The sequence below is a fragment of the Elephas maximus genome, chromosome 3, assembly GCF_024166365.1.
Source record: "Elephas maximus indicus isolate mEleMax1 chromosome 3, mEleMax1 primary haplotype, whole genome shotgun sequence".
Taxonomy (NCBI): domain Eukaryota; kingdom Metazoa; phylum Chordata; class Mammalia; order Proboscidea; family Elephantidae; genus Elephas; species Elephas maximus.
This window is the reverse complement of record NC_064821.1, coordinates 181,619,713-181,639,524: the sequence shown is the minus strand read 5'-3', so window position 1 is coordinate 181,639,524 and position 19,812 is coordinate 181,619,713. Positions and strand designations below refer to the sequence as shown.

Sequence of the window (19,812 nt, the reverse complement as noted above, 5' to 3'; positions counted from 1 at the left end):
TACTTTTTCTCTGAAGCCTTATAGGTCCCTCCAAGAACTATTTCCTATGATATACTTAACACGTTGTACATATTTGTCTGTCAGTTTCTACCAGTGCTTAGAAAAGTATATGTGTACGTGGTCAGCGGTTACCCTAGAGGATGCAGTTGTTCATGACAGTCCGGGGAAACTAAGATCACGCACTTTTGATGCCACATTGTGTGCTAGATAGCCAACCCTGCTCCACATGCAAGCTGTGTTGTTTGGAAATCTCACCTTCTCTTCCCTGCTCAGGTCAAAGCTGTGCCTTGCGGCTCTCCTTTTCTTTCATCCCCAGCCTCCCAGGGCTGGGTCGGTGGGTACTGGCAACATGACTCCCTCCATGTCAGACTCCCATTGCCATTGGGTCGATTCCAACTCATAGCAGCCCTATAGAACACAGCAGAACTGCCCCATAGGGTTTCCGAGGCTACAGTCTTTACGGAAGCAGACTGCCACATCTTTCTCCCGCAGAGTGAAATATGGATCCATATCTCAGGAACAAAAGGAGAGCAAGGCCCATAGTAACCTGGCCTTCCACTGCCCTTTCCAGATCATTATTCTCTCCTTTATTTTCTCCTAGTTACGCCATGTCCTCCCACCCTCTCAGTGTGAGCTTTTGTTGGCCTCTGAGATACGCTGTACTCCAAAGACCTTGGCTCTTCGTCACGGTTTCCCCCGAGAAGGAGTACAGTTTCTAGGTTTAGAAATGTGTGAGCAACTGTGCCTGTGCTAGGAAATGCTGTCAGTGAAGTAGGTGGACGGAGGCTTTTAAAATGACTGAAGTTCAGAGTTTATTAAGCTGCTGCTTTCGTTTTGGAAACTGGATTCGGGCTTTGAAACGTTTAAGCTCTGAAAAGCATTTCAAGCCTTTGTTAAAAAAAAAAAGGTCAAGCCAACTTTATTTCATTCCTTGCAGAGACCAGAGACTGTCTGAGGCTTGCAGTGAAAATATTCAACACATTTTTCTCAGGGATGAGAGGGCAGTTGCCCTATTAATGACTTCCATTTCATACATTTAATGATTTTAAAGCTGTGATCATTGTTTTCGTTTTGACTTATACAAAATTAAAGTTTTTTATTGATTTATTTTCCTTTTTCTCTTAAACCCTAGGGATACATGTCCTTATGCTGAGTATATTCCAGGGCTTGCAGTAGCATTTTCACATTTTAAAATTATATTTTATACGTAAATTTTACTTATCAAAATAATAAAACTCGATTTCCTTTTTTGAGAAAAATCACACTAATGCCTTAAGTATATTTCTTGTAGAAAGATTTGAGGTACTGTTGAACTTAGTTCTAAAAAGACCAAAAAGAAGATTTTCTCAATAATAAGTTATAACACTTGGTTTTGTTATATTTTTAGGCATCTTTCTTATTGCTAGTCTTAACCATATTTAAAAATAGTTTTGGGGTAAAAAAAAATTGTTCTTGTTAAAACTGACAAGATGATAATTTTAAACTTAAAGACCAACATCAAAAGTTTGAGAATTTAATTTCTGGTTTTGTTTATGAAAGTATAGATTCCTGATTATTTTAGAAATGTATATTACGCATGTCCTATTTAATCTCATTTTCCATAATTACCAATCTTTAACTGCTAAAGAAGAGTAACTTGCTTTGCATAAATATAGAGTAATACAGGAAACCCTGGTGGTGTTTAAGTGTTATGGCTGCTAACCAAAAGGCCAGCAGTTCCAAGCCACCCAGTGCTCCTTGGAAACTCTATGGGGCAGTTCTACTCTACTCTTTAGGGTCACTATGAGTTGGAATCAACTGGATGGCAGTGGGCTTTTGGGGTTTAGAGTAATACAAGTGAATTGTTGGGAGTCACTTCAGTATTTAGATTCTTTAGAGATGATTATTATTTAAGTGATAATCCAGTCTTTATAAGATTTTCTGTTGGCATAGGAAAAGCCCCCCACCCTTTGTGTTTAGTATAGGAACAGGAAGAAAAAGTAGAATATTGGATTAGGAAGACAATTAACATTTTATGTTTCTTGTTTTAAACTGAAACTTTTATGTTTCTTGTTTTAAACAGTATGTGTTAATTTTTTTGTAAGAACACATTTAACAATTATAACTGTAACCCTAATTTTTTTAAATACACTTTTGCTAGAAATAATGTTTGTATTTGAAGAAAAATCTAGAAACTTGTGGAGTTCATTATCTTCCTGTGTTCCCCAAAGTGCAAAAGACAAGTCATAATGCATATTTACTCTTTGGTAGAATTTCTGCCTTGATCTCTACTATCTTTTCTACCCTTCTGCCTCTTTATTATGCCTACTAAATCCTAGGCCACTAGCTTCCTCCTTCAGCTTTTTGTGCTCTATTCTGTGGCCTCAAAATAGAAGTTAACAGTGATACCCAGGAAGGAACCAAAAAGCCTCCTCACAAGCCCAAATGGGGGTTTTCCAAGTTTCAGAAATCCTCTACCTTCCATCACTTACGTGGGTTCACAGTCCTTCCCTGGCTCTGATCAAAGACCTCACCCAGTCTTGTTACGTCGGCTTGGGGATGAGGGGAGAGACTGGAAGAAGACAGCTACGATTTTCTAGACGGGCAGCTCTGTTTTCCACCCTTTCCAGCTTTTGTTTTTTTCCTCCCATTTTCAGGGACTTTTAATCATTTATAAAGTACTGCTTTTGCTTTCCAGCTTTGCAGGTTTTCCTTATCCATCTCTCCAGTATCTTTCTTCACCATATGTCCTTGATGTCTACCAGAACCCAGCCTGCAGGATGTGAGGCCAGCAAATCCTTTGGTTTGTTGTTTTCAGTTAATCCACGTGGCTTCAGTGCTCACTGGTTGAGTGATAATGGTGGAAATAATAACAACAGCATCAGTTATTCTTTATTGAGAGCCTACCATGTGTCAAGTACTGTGATAGGCGCCTAACATATTAACCAGTCCTCACAAATAGATGGTTTTATCCCCAGTGTACAAATAAAAATAATTGAAACCCAAGTTACTGTTCTTGACTTGTGATTTAATATTTTAATCATATTCACTAATTCAAAAATGATTTAGCTTTCACATGGAAGACTAAGATCATTTTTCAAGACTTTATTTTAAGGGGATAAAGATACGTTCAGTCAACAGCTAAAGTAGAAATTTTCCTTATTTTTTGGGTTGGCAGAGAATAAATAGACTAACAATTTCCTGTAGCATATTCCTGTTTATTTTTCCATTTTTTTTTTAACTTGTTAAAAATAATCAAAACTCTAGGAAATTGAAGCATAAGGTATATTCTGAGCAGTTATTCTATATGCATATAGGGAGACCATTCTGATTAAAAAAAAAAAAAATGGCTCCAGGCAGGCTAGTTACAATGAAGCCTACAAAGAGAAGAGGCGGGAGAAGAATAGAAGATCTGTCCCGTTGGCTAATCTTGACATGATTGATTGAACACTGCCCTCCCCCTTTTACTGAGATCAACTGATAGCAGGTCATAAGATGATCTCCAGCCCTCCACCCACCTGTAGCCATGATACCTTCTGAAATTTAAATTACTTAAGCCTGGCTTCCAACAGGAAAGAAAAGGTTAGCAATTTGGGGTGAAAAAAAGCCACTGGTGGGATTAATTTTGGGTCAGGAATTTTTTTACAGTTAGCATTTGGCTTCATGTGTTGAAAAAAAAAACCTTAAAATCAAAGTGAGATGTCTGTTACTAACTTTTGACACTTCTGATTTGTTTTCCTTTTCTACAGTAATATTGTGTGAGACTATTCAAATCTATGCCTTCAGGTTAATATTTATTTTCTTAGGAGTATATGTGTTAAAGGAAACACTGGTGGTGTAGTGGTTAAGTGCCATGGCTGCTAACCGAAAGGTCGGCAGTTTGAATCCACCAGGCACTCCTGGGAAACCCAAAGGGGCAGCTCTCTACTCTGTCCTAATAGGGTCGCTCTGAGTCAGAATTGATTCAAAGGCAATGGGTTTGGTTTTTTGGGGTTATATGTGTTAAAAATAACAAACTGCATTTCCAATTTTAAAAAAGTATTGACTGAATTATGGTCTATGGTCTGTGCATTACTGTCAGGATAAAGATACAATGAGTATTATGGTTTTTACATTTTAAGGACAACCACTCAGCTGGCCTCTGACTTACTAGCTGAAACTAAGCACTGTTTTCATTTGCTAGAGTATTGGTCACATCTTGGTGGTATGAATAAACTGTATAGAAAACATAGTTTACATTCAGAGAGTAGGTCACTTACCGAAGAATTCTTTGGAAATTCCTTTCTTCTCTCTAAAGGGAATTGAAAGAGGAAAATGGGAAAAAAAACTTGAAGCTGCCCCTCTGGGGATGGATAGATGACACGCAATGCCTTTCTTTTTGTTTTGCTGCTAGGCTGAGCTTTTGTGGAAATCTCTTGTCCCTTGGGAAAGATGTCAGCTTGGAGTAATTAACTCGTGATTATGCAAAGATCAGTTTACCTAACCTCTTTGTTTTTCCTTTCTTTTCTTTATTGCCTTGGGCTACTTCATTTCTTATTACCATCTTCACTATATTGGGGCTGAGGATAAGGAAGATGGCAGAGACAATAAAAGGAGCTCAAGTGGCTTTCAAGTTATTTTGCCCATTTTGCTTTTATTAACGATTTCATTCAAAGAAAAATTAAAAGTTAATATACTTGGGCAGTAGTTTTAAGGTTAGATATATAAGACTTTTGCCGAAGAGTTCCTAAGTATAGTTATTTCAAAGGCCATCTGGGTTGAGTAAATCAAACCATATAATAGTTGTAATTATAATAATTTATAATTGACTATTTTAGAAATGTATATTAGGCATGTCCTATTTAATCTCATTTTCCGTAATTACTTAATTTTTATAGCATATAAAATCCTTTCTTATACATTCACAGGAAACCCTTACAACAGGAAGGGTTTCTGGTAGGTAGCAAGGATTTGTTAAATATTCGTCAGATATTGAATGAATGTATAACATTTCTGTGAAATAAGTAAGGTTGGTATTTATCAATACTGAAATTGAGAAAAGCTAAGATTTGGTGTTGTCAGAAACCTGAATGTGTGGAGAAACACCAAAAATTAATGTAACAGAATATGTGTATTGTGAGTAGATAGGATTCCAGTTGGGCAGCATCAACCCATATGTATCAGGAAGGCACTTCTCCAAAGAAGGGATAGTGGAAAGGGGTTTTGCAGAACATTGACATGTTAATTTTTCAGGAGGTAGCATCAGAATGTATACAGGGTTCCAGGGTGAGTCAGTCGTTGAAGCAGAGTCCCTAAGGACAGGCCAAAGAAGACCAAAGAAGAATGAATGTATTTGAATTATGGTGTTGGTGAAGAATATGAATGTACCATGGACTGCCAGAAGAACAAATAAATCTGTCTTGGAAGAAGTATAGCCAGAATGATGCTTAGAAGCAAGGATGATGAGACTTCATCTCACTTACTTTGGACATGTTATCCGGAGGGACCAGTCCCTGGAAAAGGACATCATGCTTGGTAAAGTAGAGGGTCCGTGAAAAAGAGGAAGATCGTCAAAGAGTTGGATTGACACAATGACTGCAACAGTGGCCTCCAACATAGCAACAACTGTAAGAATGAGGCAGGACCAGCCAGTGTTTTATTCTGTTGTGCATAGGATCCCTGTGAGTTGGAACTGACTCGACAGCACCTAACAAGGACAAGCCATTTTCCAATCAGACCGTTGGCTTCCTGATCCTCTAAACTGGGTGCATGTAGATAGATAGTTCTCTAAAAAAGCCCAATGCCTGAGGCAGAATGATCACTACTGAGCTGCTCACTAGGCTGCTGTTTGACTTGAAGGTGACTTTAGGAAAACAGTTTCTTAAAGGCTCAAAGCTCAAAAGGACACCTAAGAACAGGTTACTTGAATGGGTCACCCCAACTCCATGGACCCAGAAGTCTGGATTCTAGGAGAATTAAAACTGTTTCTGAGTTTTAATTTTTAGATCAAGAGCATACAGATACTAAGTTCTATCTTTTTTTTCTGCTAGAAGCCTCTTAATCTCTAAGGAAAGAGTATTTTCAAATGCATTTTCAGTAAATTTGAATAAAAGAGAGCTTTAAGTTTACCATAGCAAGGATTTTTTTTTTAATGAAAAAAAGTTTTCTAGGGTCTACCAGCTTTTTGTTCCGTGAGTAATTCCTAACTACTCTCACACATTTGTTAGTATAATGCAGAGCACTCCTACCTGAATGCTGGGAAAAAAAGCCATGCCAGAAAGCAGTGCTTTAAGGAGCCCAGAAATTACTGTAAGAAGATAGTGTTAATAGATTTTTATCCCCCAGTCTTACGTTTTCCTTTCTATTAAATATTCCTATTTACTTTTCTTCTGTGGTACTGACAAGAAAGGACCTATTGTGACTGATCACATGCTTTACTGAATACTTACTGTATGCTGGGTGCTGTTGGAGGTTTAGGATTTGGCAATGTGAAAAACACAATAGCCTTGACATGGGGGAGATTACTACATTATAAATGGGAGAAGATCAACAGTAAATAATAAACATAGTGAGTAAGTAAGTTTTATAATATCTCAGAAGGCAGTAGGTGTTATGGGTAGGGAGATCAGGAATGCTGAGATATTGTCCATCTCTAGCCAGCTGCATTGAAAACTAGCTTACCCATGAGAACTTGCCCAGGGAGGGGCTGGTCTGAACCAAGGGGGCTGAGCTCAGGCGCCTGGGGAGCATACCTTTCACCAGCACCCTCCAGGACCACATTGGGCAAAACACAGGGACTAGACCACCGAGTCATGGAACCCGAGAGGGACTGAGGTTGAGAGTTTGAGCCTGGGCCTCCATCGCTACAGACTAGGTGGCTTCCAGGCGGTACACAGCAGCCAGGCAGAAATGGGGTTCTGACCTTAAGACAAGGGTCTGCATCCTGGCAGTCAGACACCTGGGTGCCCTGGCCCACAGACATATATGCATGTGGATATTGCACGAACAGATGTTAAGCGTCGCATACCTGTATGTCATCTCATATATCTCCCTTACCCAAGTTCCCAAAAAAAAAAACTAGTGCCATCGATAGAGTATAAATTGCGAGTACAAATAAATATATGTTTTGTTCACTGTTGTATTCAGTGGCATACAACATAATATTTATTGGATGAGTTAATTGAATGCATTTTATATAGGGTGGTCGGGTTGGGCCTTACTGATGTTTGAGTAGAGGTGTGACAAGAGAGGGAGTATGTCATGTGGATATCTCAAGGAAGAGTGCTCCAGGCAGAAGGGCCAGTGTGGCTGGAGCTGATTGAACAAAGAGTAAAAGGTGAGTTCAGATGATGAGGGGCTTTGTAGGCCATTGTAAGGACTGTGGGCTTGTAAAGATGAAGTAAGCTGTTGGAGGATTTTGAGTGAAGGAGAGTCTTCACTGTAGTTGCTATGTTGGTAATAGACCAAAGGAGAACAAAGACAGAAGCAATAAAACCAGATAGGAAGCCATTACAAAATCTAGGGAAGAAATGATAGTGACTTGGACCAGGGTGGTTGCAGTGGAGGTAATGTAAACTGGTCAGATTCTGGGTATGTGTATTTTGAAGGTAAGGCTAACAGAATTTCCAATCCATTAGCAAGGTTGCTAATAAAGGTTGGAATTGAGCTATAGAAGACCACAGAATCAACAGGCTTGAGGGGACACGATAAAGATTTCAATTTGGCTGTGTTGAACTGCCGAGTGGATGGTTGCTTTATAATATTTGAGTTGAGGGAACAAGTTCCAGACTGAAAATAAAAATTTGGGAGGTGTGAGCAGAGAAGGATATGGCAGTCTGCTTCTGTAAAGATTTATAGCCTTGGCAATTCTGCTGTGGCCTGTAGGGTCACTAGGAGTTCCCGTCGACTTGACGGCAGTTAGTTTTTGGTTTTGGAGCAGGTGGGTGGTACTTAAAGTCTGAATACTAGATGAGATCTGGTGTTCTGAGGACTGAGCCTTTGGATACTGCAGTGTTCAGTGTTCAAAGACAGGAGGAAGAAAACCAGCAAAAGAGATTGTGAAAGAGAGGCACGTGATGTAAAAGGACAGCCAAATAAGTGTTCTGTGGAAGCCAAGAAGAAAGTGTTTCAGTAGGAGGGAGTGATCATCTGTGTTATTGCTCACAGAATAAGTAGTAAGATGAGAACTGAGAATTGAGCATGGGTGTAAACAATTTGGAGGTGACCCTGACAGTTTTGGGGAAGTGGTGACAGCCAAAAGTTTGGTTGAAAGGGGTTCAATAGGACTGTAGCCAGAAGGGAGTGTAGGGTTGAATGAAGGCTTTCTTTTAAACGGGAGAAATTACAGTGTGTATGTGTGCTAGTGGAAATGATCCAGTAGGGAGGAAAAAAATTGATAATACAGGAGACATAGGGGACAATTCTGGGAGCAATGTCCTTGAATAGCAAGCTTATATCCAAAATTAAAGAGAGGAATTGGCATATAAAATGATTAAATAACTGGTAGCTACACTTATTAAGGTGTTTACTAATCATTTATCATAGGAGGATTTAGACTAGGTTGATTTGTTGATTTTATTTAGTTGCAAACCAGTCAAGCATGATGGCAGATGGATAATCACATTTTTATAATTGTCACTTTTGTAGTGGTAAATGGAGACTCTGTTTTGCCATTTATGAATATACTTGTTTCTAAAATAATTTTCTAATGTTTTTTGATGGATAACACAGAAGACTTTCCGAGAGGCAGAATAGAAAAATCCTTCTGCTCTTTTTCTGAAATACGTAGTCTGTCATTGGCTTGTTTGATTTTCTGATTTTCTTTTTTTTTTTTTAACTTTTTAGGCCGGAGTGAGACAACTTTACGTACAGATTGACTTTGCGGCCATGTAATGAATGAAAAGAAATTACGCTTTTTTTTTTGGACCAAAATTTTCTGGTACTGTACAATCTAAAAAACTGCACCCAGCGTTTTTAAGTAGAGAGATCATCACTACAACTCCCCAGCACCAAGGAGACCAGCTGGAGTTAGTCTGTGCTCTGCCGGGAGTTCACAGCTAAGGGAGCAGAATGAAAAGTTGATCTCCTGGACTGTCGGTCTTTGTCTTTGTGCCCTTCCCTTCCAACCATTTTGATTTCTGAGGTTTCTGATTTTGTTCCAGGGTGGTGGCGGTTTTCGTTCGTTTCCTTTTTTCTCTCCGGCACCCTCCCCTCCCTAGCCATTAGGAAATTCAGACTCTGGGCCTCCAGTCATCTTGAATGTCTTCACTGAAGCTGCTTGAAACCACTGCTTTCATTCCCACAAAACCAGTGTTATTTCAAAAAAAAAAAAAAAAGTAGAAATGTGTTTTATATGTAAAGTCACAATTGTTGACGTTTTTTCAGTGTAATCATATGTTTGTAAAATTGTTTGTACTTTGCAAACTAATGAACCAAACCATATTGGGTTTTCAAAGTGCCTTTGCATCAGAAAATGTATTTGCCAGCATAGAAATATACCATCCAAGGTCATGCCTCTGTCTTTTTTTAAAATGGGTACTCTGTAACCTGTACAAAATAAGACTCTTGCTAGTGATGTACACAGATTTCTGTGTGTGTACATCCAGCATAGGTTCAGATGTATGAAAACTTGCCTTTTATTATTTTATCTTATCAAAAAATAAAAGGTGTTATTTTGCTTTTTTATAACAAATTCAGTTATCACATTACTTTGTCGACTGTTTTCAGAACCTTGCAAATGCATCTGTTAGACAAAAGGTTGTTTTGACAAACATTTGTTAAATTCCAGATTTCTATAAAAGCCTGTGTATCTGTGATAGTTTCCTATGTCTTTCCTTGCTGGTTTTATGGATTTTATTTTTGAACGGAAAAGGCTAGGTCGACTGAAGGCAAAAATGGTTGTGCCAATGTTACTTTGCTTTTTCATTCTTCAAATGCCAAGTCATACCATTTTCTTTTCTGTGCAAGTTTTGCACAAATAGCTTCCAGGAATCCCGAAGAAGCATTTTATTGAGTTTGAACTATTGCCAGTATGGAGCGAATGTGGTGACGTAGATGTAGCTGGTTTTCTAGGTTCTTGTGTATTTGAGAAATAAAATTGCAATTTGAGGTGACAAGTGTTTCTTGAACACGCTACTTCAAGATTCCATATTTTATGAAGACATCGATCTGGATAAACATTTTTCTCATACTTTATCACAATGTATATTCCCTTTTAACTTTAAAAACTGAAATTTTGGGGGGAGGAGCCTGCAGGATGAAAATGATTGTGAAGACTGTAGATTAATATTAAGCACTTTTGCACTGATTTGGCAGAAATACTGTTGATTCTGACCTGTGAGTTATGAACTACTCTGAGTTAGGAAAACTGGACCACTGTCTTCCTGCTTTTCTAAACTGCTGCAGATTGCCTCGAGCTGCCAGTAGTCTCCTTTTTGCAGATTAAGGCGTATTTTCAGAACTTTTTTGCTTATTGCCAGCTAATTCTAAAGCTAAGAATTCCTGCAGTAGAATGTGTTTAAACAATTGTTAAGATCTTTTGGGAAGGAAAGAACAAAAGGCAATGTTCTGATACTGGTACTGCTTTTTCACTACAAGTGTAATGAAAGGTTGCAACCCCTACACGCCTTACAGGACCCTGGGGTATTGTGTGGCTTTTGGCATAGTACAGAAAATGACAGGCCGAGATGAAGGCAGGAAGGCAGGGATTTTGGATGTGTGCCTTTAAAAATGAATTTTGTGTAATTATCCTATGTCACATAGGGAGCTAGTGCTTGCACTGGCCTGTCCCATTTATCAGTGAGTTTTAAAGATCTGATTCTGCCTTTCACTGAGCCCTAGCCCTCCATTCTACGTGAAGTGTTTGTCAAAATATATATCGCTTCATTTAACTGTACTCTGAGAACACAAATGCATGAGTATGTTTCTTTTTCTTTGATAAGGTATGTAGAGTATTAGACAGGTTTGAAACTCTAACCGTGCATTCGTTACAAGAGATTGCCAGCTCACACTCAGCAAGCTAGCATTACATTATCCTATCACTGACAGTATGTGCCAGCAGTAAAAAATCAGTGTGAGAAAAAGCAACTCTTTTCTCACTCATAGGATCCGTGGTCTTGGCACCAGTTTGTTATGAAATCAGGTACTACCTATCATTATAAAATAAATTTGCAATGTTCTTATCGTTGAGCTAACTCTTGACTGCCTCCCCCAATCATATATTTGAGTTTAATTTTACTAATATTTTAAAAACCAAAATATTATCTCCAGAACAAATTTATATTGCTCAGGGAAAGTTTACCTTGCCAGGTAAGCTTCCCCAAACAGAAATATTATACCTACATTAATTTTGCTTTTTAAACCTAGATTATATTAATCAAGGTGAAGGGCTTAACGTGCACAACTTCTTATTTTTGCTAACTCCAAGGGCATCTTTGTGAAGGGCTGTACAGGTAGTCCTCGACTTAATGGCGTATTCAAGTTACAATAAACTGTTTTGTTTTTGTACATCTTCTCGTTAGTAATATGTACTACAGTATTGCAGCACATAATTTGCTGGTGTTATCCTTCTCAGATATTCTCTCGCAAATGTCCAAAGATCAGATTTATAAAGATACCGATAATAAAAGGCAATAAGAATGAAAGCTTAAAAAATGAGGCATTTGACTTAGAACCGACTTACAATGGAGCCGTCGGAGCGAAACCCTGTCGTAAGTTGGGGACTACCTGTATCCAGTTTATCTGTAGCTCTGCGTTCCTCATGCTGTCATCCCTACGCTGTCTTCTGCAGCACAAGTGTAAGGAAGTGGTAACAGACGTTACTGTCATTGTGATTTCCCTTGTATCCAGAGCGGTTCAGCATTCTTCAAAGCCTGTATGTACCAGTAGCCAAAATACTGTGACTTTCGTGCTGATAGAAATCTACCTTTGTAAAACAGCCAAATCATTGACACAAAAAGCAGTTGATCAGAGTTCTAGCTAATGATTTTGCCTACTATGGAATAATAAATCAGTTTTTATAGAGATGACTAATACGGTAGCATCCTGTTCTATAACTCTGGGATTTAAGAACAACAGTATTTAAATTGCTTAATGTAGAATTTTCCATCTAATGGGGGACTGTCCTTAAAAGCAGTCTAGCTCTACCTCTATTTTACAGATGAAAAAAATTGAAGCCCCAAAAAGTCATTTACTCAAGGTGACAATTAGCGGCCAAGACAAGACAGTATAATCCAGGTCTTCTGACTCCAAGGCTAGAGCTCTTTCTACTTTATCGCGGTGCCTCTCCAGCATATTTCTCCTTCTGTAAATGTGATAAAAGCCCGTTAGTAAATAAAGGGCACCTGACCTCCATTTTTGGTACATTAAGGCACTTGGATTTTTCATGTGTAATTATAAGGTTTAGAGTGTTACTTCCATAATATTCTTAATGGACAGTACTATAATTTTTTTTTTTTAACTTTTGTGAAATCAGTTCCTGATTTAAAAAACAAAAAAATGACGTTTGTACAGGATCCTTTTTTAATTTTTCTGTTAAATTGTCCAATGCTAAATCTAATATAAGGATCGCTTAGTTTATTTTGTTTATATTCTGTAACCTGGTACCTTTTAGGAGCTAGGCTAATTCACAAATCATATCATTTTAGTCTTGCTACTATAGTTTTCAGTCACTAAAGAGCTTTTTCATTTTTAAGTTGTTCTCAGAGCCGTGCAGAGTTGGGCATTAAATTTGTATAGAACAAAACAGATCTTTTAATTCAATAGGTTATAATTTTGAAGTCTATTAGAATCCCAAATGCTAAACTGCTACTTTTAACTCTTCATGAAAGCCTTACCTTAGGAAAATTAATTTTTTTCTATTTTCTTTTTGTCGCCCAGGTCAAATTATTTTCCAACTCTAGAACTTTGTTAAAAGGCATTATTTTATTCTTCGAAAACATTCATTAAAAGTTTTATCAGTATAAGAAGATTGTTGCAAGTCATGATCCGTCCAAAACTATTGATCCATTTCTTTACCACAGTATCAAGACAGACTCAAATACAATGAAAAGTTACGCACCAAGAACGTAACTGCAGAAAAGAAGCTTAAGTGTATAGTTCTATTTAAAGGCCAAATGGCTGTCTTTTTTGATGAGGGTGTCTTTGGTTTAACCATTTCCTAATTGCAGAAAGGGTGCTGAATAAGCTTATTAAACATTTAGCCAGGCACTTCTTATAATTTTTTAATATTATCACATTTAACACAACATTTCCATTAAGAAAGAATTTGCACTAATTAACACTTGCATACTTTTATGATCGACAGATTTTTTTGGTACTTTTTTATTTTTGTACTTTAGATGAAGGTTTACACAGCCAATTAGCTTCTCATAAAACAATACACATACTGTTTTGTGACACTGGTTGCCAACCCCACAACATGTCAACATTTTCCCTGTCTCGACCTTGGGCTCCCCATTACCAGCTTTCCTGTCCCCTCCTGTCTTCTCATCCCTGCCCCTAGGCTGGTGCGCCTCTTTAGTCTCATTTTATGGACCTGTCTAATCTTTGCCTGGAAACCCTGGTGGCGTAGTGGTTAAGTGCTACAGCTGCCAACCAAAGGGTCGGCAGTTTGAATCCGCCAGGCACTCCTTGGAAGCTCTATGAGGCAGTTCTACTCTGTCCTATAGAGTTGCTATGAGTCAGAATTGACTCGACGGCACTGGATTTGGTTTTTTGTTTTTTTTTTAATCTTTGCCTGAAGGGTGGACCTCAGGGGTCACTTCCTTACCGAGCTGGAAGGGTATCTGGGGGCTGTACTCTCAGGGTTTCTCCAGTCCCTTGTCAGGCCAGTAAATCTGGTCTTTTTTTTTTTTTTGAGGTAGAATTTTGTTCTATGTTTTTCTGCAGCTCTGTCCGGGACCCTCTGTTGTGTTCCCTGTCAGACCAGTCACTCGTGGTAGCTGTGCACCATCTTGCTGTGCTAGACTCAGTCTGGTAGAGGCTGTGGTATTTGTGGTCCATAAGTCCTCTGGACTAATGTTTCCCCTGTATGTTTAGTTTGCTTCATTCTCCCTTGCTCCAGATGGGGTGAAACCGGTGGAGTATCTTAGATGTCTGCTCACAAGTTTTTAAGACACCAGGCCCTACTCACCACAGTAGAATGTAGAACATTTTCTTTATAAACTATGTTATGCCAATTGAGATAGATGTTCCCCGAGACCATGGTCCCCACAGCCCTCAGCCCAGTAATTTGGTCCCTCAGGGAGTTCAGATGTGTCTATGGAGCTTCAGTGACCTTGCTTTCGTCAAGTTGTGCTGGCTTCCCCAGTATTGGGTACTGTCTTACCCTTCACCAAAGTTACCACTTATCTATTGGCTATTTAGTGTTTTTCCCTCCCAACCCTTTGATAGGTCATTTTCGAATATATTTTCCTATCTAATTCTTTTAACATCCTTGTGAGGAAGGAAATCTTGTCCCCATTTTACAGATGAGGAAGCTGTTGCTAGAGAATTTAAATGACTTGCCTGGGGGATACCACTGGTAGGGGATTGGCTCTAAATCCAGTGTTTTTTCTCCAAACCACTGTTTTATGTTGTTCAGCTTTTTAAAGATCTAAACAGATGCCTATAAGGTCAGTGAACAGCCTCTGTGACAAAATTGATAGGGAGGAACAGTTGCTATGCATTATTAGACTTACTCCTTCCCTCTGTTCTCTTAGGCTTATGGTACCACCTTTGCCACTTATCTTAAACTGTAAGACTAAAAAGACCAATCAGAGCTTCTTTAAGCACTTTCAAGACTTAAAAAAAAAAAAAAATGTTTTATTGACACAGAGTAACCCTGGTGGTGCAGCGGTTAAGTGCTCAGCTGCTAACCCAAAGGTTGGTGGTTCAAACCTACCCAGTGTCTCTGTGTGAGTAAGACCTGCCATCCTGCTTCTGTAAAGGTTACAGCCAAAAAAAAAAAAAAAAACCTGGGGCAGTTCTGCTCTGTCACATGGAGTCTCTATGAGTCGGGATTGACAGGCCTGCACCCATCAACAGCAAGCTCTTAAAGGGACAGACTCTGAAAAGATAGAGCCCTCTGAGCCAGTATGAGTAGAGAAGCTGAACTTCTGGCCAAGAAAGCTTAACTTACTTTATTAGGGAACTGTTTTCCAAGAACTACAAATAGTTTTGTGATGCAGGAGTGGGATAAGTAGGATGTGATATACAACATAATGTTTTACACACACCTTTTCAAAGGAAAGAGCCCTGGTGACCCAGTGGTTAAGCGTTTGGCTGTTAACCACAAGGTCGGCAGTTTGAATCCATCAGCTGCTCCTTGGAAACCGTATCGGCAGTTCTACCCTGTCCTATAGGGTCGCTGTAAGTTGGAATTGACAGCAGTGGGATTTTTGTTGTTGTTGTTTAAACATAATTATATTCAACTTTGAACTCTGCCCACAGCTTTGAAAATTTAGTATTTGTAATTTTGATCATGATGATGGAAACCTTTTAAGAAAGATGTCTTTGTCTCATATATCCTTTTATCCCCAAACTTAGACTAGGTTTACACTTACATGCTCAATATATGTTTGGTGAACTAGTGAGTAAATACTGTAGATGGTAATGGATACAAAAGTGACAGTTAGGGACAGGTAAAACCAGTAGTTTACTGTTTATTACATAAGACATCTCAGCATTTCTTTGGCATTTTTGCACAAATGAAGTGACTTAATATTATGTTCACTTTGGTCATTTTCAAGTAGCCCTGAGAGCTGCTCGTTCTTTTTATACATAAATAGTGGTTACATACAGAAATGTTCAATCCACTTTGCATATTGTTGGACAGAATTTAGCTAAACTGGGACAGTGGAACCTGAACCACTTGAATTTTTTATATTTTGTACAGCCAAATCAGAAACCACATTGTCTCCTTCATTTTTATTGAGAATTGCCATATTCATATTCCTTTAAGGACCTGTGTATATAACACGTCTCCTCTTTCATTTTTCTCCAGATGTATTATCCAAAGCTCTTTCAGAGGTGTTTCTTGAAGGTACTGTTAGAAAATCAACACTGTATGTATTCATTAAGTAATTTAAGTATTTTCTAAAATAGTTTATACCTTTTTTTTTGCCTCCGAATACTAAATTTTAGTAGAGCCTTCCTAGATTTCTTCCCTTATTTTTCTTCTTTTCATTGCTGCTTCCACTGTAGAACTTCCATTTTATACCAGTGGGAGGAAAAAAGCTTTATTTAGAATTTTAGTATTTGAATTTTGTTTATGTATTTTTTTTTTATCACATATCATGCATAGCCTTCAGTCTCCATGAAGATTCTATTTTGAATTAAACTTATGTTAAGAGTTTGTCAGGTAACCCCATTGCTTCCTCCAGTAGCAGCAAACTTAGTGACATTACTGCCCAAATGGTATTTTGCCCCAATGTTTGTGAGCTTTATCAATAAACAGAATGGGGTCTTTTACATCAAAATACTATAAATGAAAAATTGCCAAAACCCTTCTTAACATTTTCTAAACACCCCTATAACACTTTACCTACCTGCTTTTGATGGTTTTTAAACAGATGGCCAATTTCGTACATGAGTTTAATTCCTTAGGTGAAAATTACGGCATCAAAGCATTTCTAAAATTTGAGTACAAGACAAGATTGTCAAAGTTTGTCTTAGGCTGAGTTCTCTAGAGTAGCGAAACCAGTGAAGTATATCTACATAGAGAGAGAGATTTATCTCAAGGAAATGGCTTATGCAGTTATGAAGGCTAGCAAGTCCCAAATCTGCAGGTCACGCGTGAGGCTGGAGGCTTCTCCTGACTCACATGGTTGCAGGGGTTGATGAACTCCAAATCGGCAGGTCAGATGGCACGCTGCTGGCTCACATCCCAAGAACTGGAACTCAGAGGATGACAAATCAGATGGAGGATTGAGAGAGGGTGAACTTTGCCAGAATATCCACATATATTGTTTACAGGCCACACCCCCAAGGAAACTCCCTTTTCAGTTGATTGGCTGCTCCTATCATATCACAAAATAGGGGATGATTATATATCTGCCAAACCACTGAGAATCATGGCTTAGCCAACTTGACACATAACCACCACAAAGTTCAAAGACTGTTGTAATTTGGTTTGAATATGCTCAAGTAAACCAATTATAATTTGCTTAAGTGCAATATAACAAATTTGTAATGTATGTTTCACTTTTTTCTACTTGAGGACATTCATTCTATATTTTGTTTAACCTCATATATATATAAAAGGAATCATGAACTATTGTATCAGAATTCTTTCAATAAAATTTCTGTTTAAAAATTTTATCTGAATTGTGTCTATCAGTTTGATGAACTGAAAAAAAACACTGTGAACCTAAATAATATTGAAACAGTTTCCAGAGACTTAAGGGGAAAGAAGAATGATTCCTAGGGCTAGGAAAAAAAAACACAACTCATCAGGAGAGAAGAATGCTAGGTTTGGAAATGTCTTCACCATCATTGAGGCTCTTATTCATCATCCTACCTCATACACACATCTCAAAATATTTATTTCTAGATCTTTCCATTAACCCCAAATTGTTCTCTCACCCTGCTCTATGGATCATCTCATGTGAAATGAACACCAGAAGCTTCTGGAATGACCATCATCCTTTCAAAATTTTCCTTCTAGTCAGAAGTAATTCTTTTTTTTAATTACTTCTCTATAAAACCCCATGTTCCATTCATCCCCCATCTTCTCAAAGGTGGGCTTACCAAAGCAGCCTCTTCTTAACTATCAGCCTCTGCCACACTGTTTTCTCCTCGATGTGCCTGTTGTTAAATTCCTTACGTGTGGTGTACCTGTGCTTCTACTTCCACTTCCTTTCTAACCATTTCCACCCCTATTTTATAGAAGTTGTTCAAAGGCCATCAGTGGCTTACTTTTTGTCACACCCATGGCAGAACTACCAGCATCTCAAACTCAACAGAGAAAAAAATGAATTCATCTTTCCCACTCAAATCTCTTCTCAGCTATCAATTTCTGTCAGAATTCCTTACACATTTCTTAGAAATCTGAACATTGCCTTTGACCCTTTCCCTTCCATTTCCTGAATCCCCTATCACAAAGTCTTTACTTCATCTGAAATCTTAAATTCACCCTTTCATTCCCACTGCCCTATTCCAAGACTTCATGATGACTTCAAGCAGAATCACTTTGGGAACACCTGGCTTTCTATCCTATCTATTCTATGCCCAGCTCCAGCTACTTCCATTTCAGTCCCCTCCCCCCAACCCCACCCCCGACAAAGAAAAAAAATCTGGCCTTAGGCACGAAATAGGAGAAATTTCTGCTGAATCAGACATTTGTCCAGGCCCTTTAAAAACATTTCCCCTACCCTGGCTTCCTGATTACCTTTGCCAGCCCTCCTGCATACTGGACTCTGACCTGCTGGCTCTAGAGCACCTTCCAGCAACCTCCTGCCTTTCCTGTGTTCTTGGGAATTAGCTTCTGGCCAGTCTACAGTGGCCTATCACAGCCCCTTAGAGCAGCGTTTTCTGTTTGCACACAGATTTAAGCAAGTTATTTACTACTTCTCTACCCAATGTCTTTATCTAGAGTTTTTGCTTCCTTCCCTAAAAAGCCACTTTGTGGTATACTGACAGATTAAGTAAACTTCCCAGTTTCCACTTTCAGTTTTAGCTCAGAAATCTTTAGTGCTTCCCTGTTGTATGTGGAGCCCTGGGGGTGCAGTAAGTTTAAGAGCTTGGCTGCTAACAAAAGGTCGGCAGTTCAAATCCACCAGTTGCTCCTTGGAAACCCTATGGGGCAGTTCTATGAGTTGAAATCGACTCAAGGGCACCAAACAACAACAACCAAACCCATTGCCATTGAGTCCAACTCATAGCAACTCTATTTGACAGAGTAAACTGCCTCATAGGGTTTTCTAGGCTATAATATTTACCGGAACAGATTGCTAGGTATTTTCTCCCTGGAGCTGCTGGGTGGGTTTGAATCTTCAACCTTTTGGTTAGCAGTCAGGCTAACCCTTGCGCCATCTGGGCTCCTTCTAATGCTTATCAATTACAAATTCTTCTGAACAATTTTGGATACCCATAATGCTTTTCCTTTCCTCCTCATCCAACCTCATTACCCACGATGTCAAATTAAGCAAACTTTATTAGTCCAGACCAGAGAAACAGCAAAGACCAGGATGAGCAGGTCTAATAGATGTAGACGGAATGACAGCAATGTACTATTTCCATTCTGTACAAAGAAGAAAACATAACACTTTATGGGAGTCTAGTTTTCATCCAAGTTCTAGTGTGAGTTTATTTGAGCTCATCCAGCTGTACTACATATGAAGCTTTCAGATAAATAAAATCCACCATTAAGGTCAGGTTTAGCACATGCTACCCACATTTAAAGGAGCCCTGGTGGCACGGTGGTTAGAGCACTGGGCTGCAAACAGAAAGGTCGGCAGTTCGAACCCGACAGCCATTCCGTGATAGAAAGATGCGGCAGTCTGCTTCCATAAAGATTTCGCCTTGCAAACCCTATGGGGCAGTTCTACTCTATCCTTTAGGGTCACTGTGAGTCAGAATCTACTCCACAGCAGCAGGTTTGTTACCCACATTTAAATGTACAACTCAACTTCATCTGCTAAATTTCTATAACCAAAAGGACGAATAACATGAATACTAAGATGATACTCTAGCAGAGTAAGCAATCACAATTTATTGAAGAAATGCACGAATTATATGCTTTTTAAAATGGAAGTGAGCTTCTCTTCAAAAAACAGTTCTGTATGGATTGTTAAAGTGAATTGTACTCTTAAAAAAGACAGACGCTGCAAAAGCCAAAGGATTAAAAACAAAATAATTCCAAGAAGTGTTTTCTGG

At 38.7% G+C, this 19,812-nt stretch overlaps 2 protein-coding genes across 7 annotated transcripts in view; one reads left to right on the top strand and one right to left on the bottom strand.

Moving 5' to 3' along the window:
- SLC30A7 (solute carrier family 30 member 7) overlaps window positions 1–19,812 on the top strand; it is a 615,874-nt gene that overhangs the window by 81,455 nt on the left and 514,607 nt on the right. For 2 of the 3 annotated variants that reach the window (XM_049880234.1, XM_049880232.1), the window contains one exon: window positions 8,803–13,520. In XM_049880234.1, coding sequence (XP_049736191.1) covers window positions 8,803–8,850 — 48 coding nt within the window. In that variant the 3' untranslated portion in view covers window positions 8,851–13,520. Of the gene's footprint in view, window positions 1–8,802; window positions 13,521–19,812 lie in introns of those variants that run through there. The other variant, XR_007516772.1, reaches the window with a different exon arrangement.
- The window catches only part of DPH5 (diphthamide biosynthesis 5), a 73,474-nt gene continuing 69,241 nt past the window's right edge, over window positions 15,580–19,812 (bottom strand). For 2 of the 4 annotated variants that reach the window (XM_049880244.1, XM_049880246.1), the window contains one exon: window positions 15,580–16,955. In XM_049880244.1, the coding sequence (XP_049736201.1) occupies window positions 16,906–16,955 (50 nt within the window). In that variant the 3' untranslated portion in view covers window positions 15,580–16,905. The remainder of the gene's footprint in view (window positions 16,956–19,812) is intronic. The other 2 variants (XR_007516773.1, XM_049880245.1) reach the window with 2 other exon arrangements.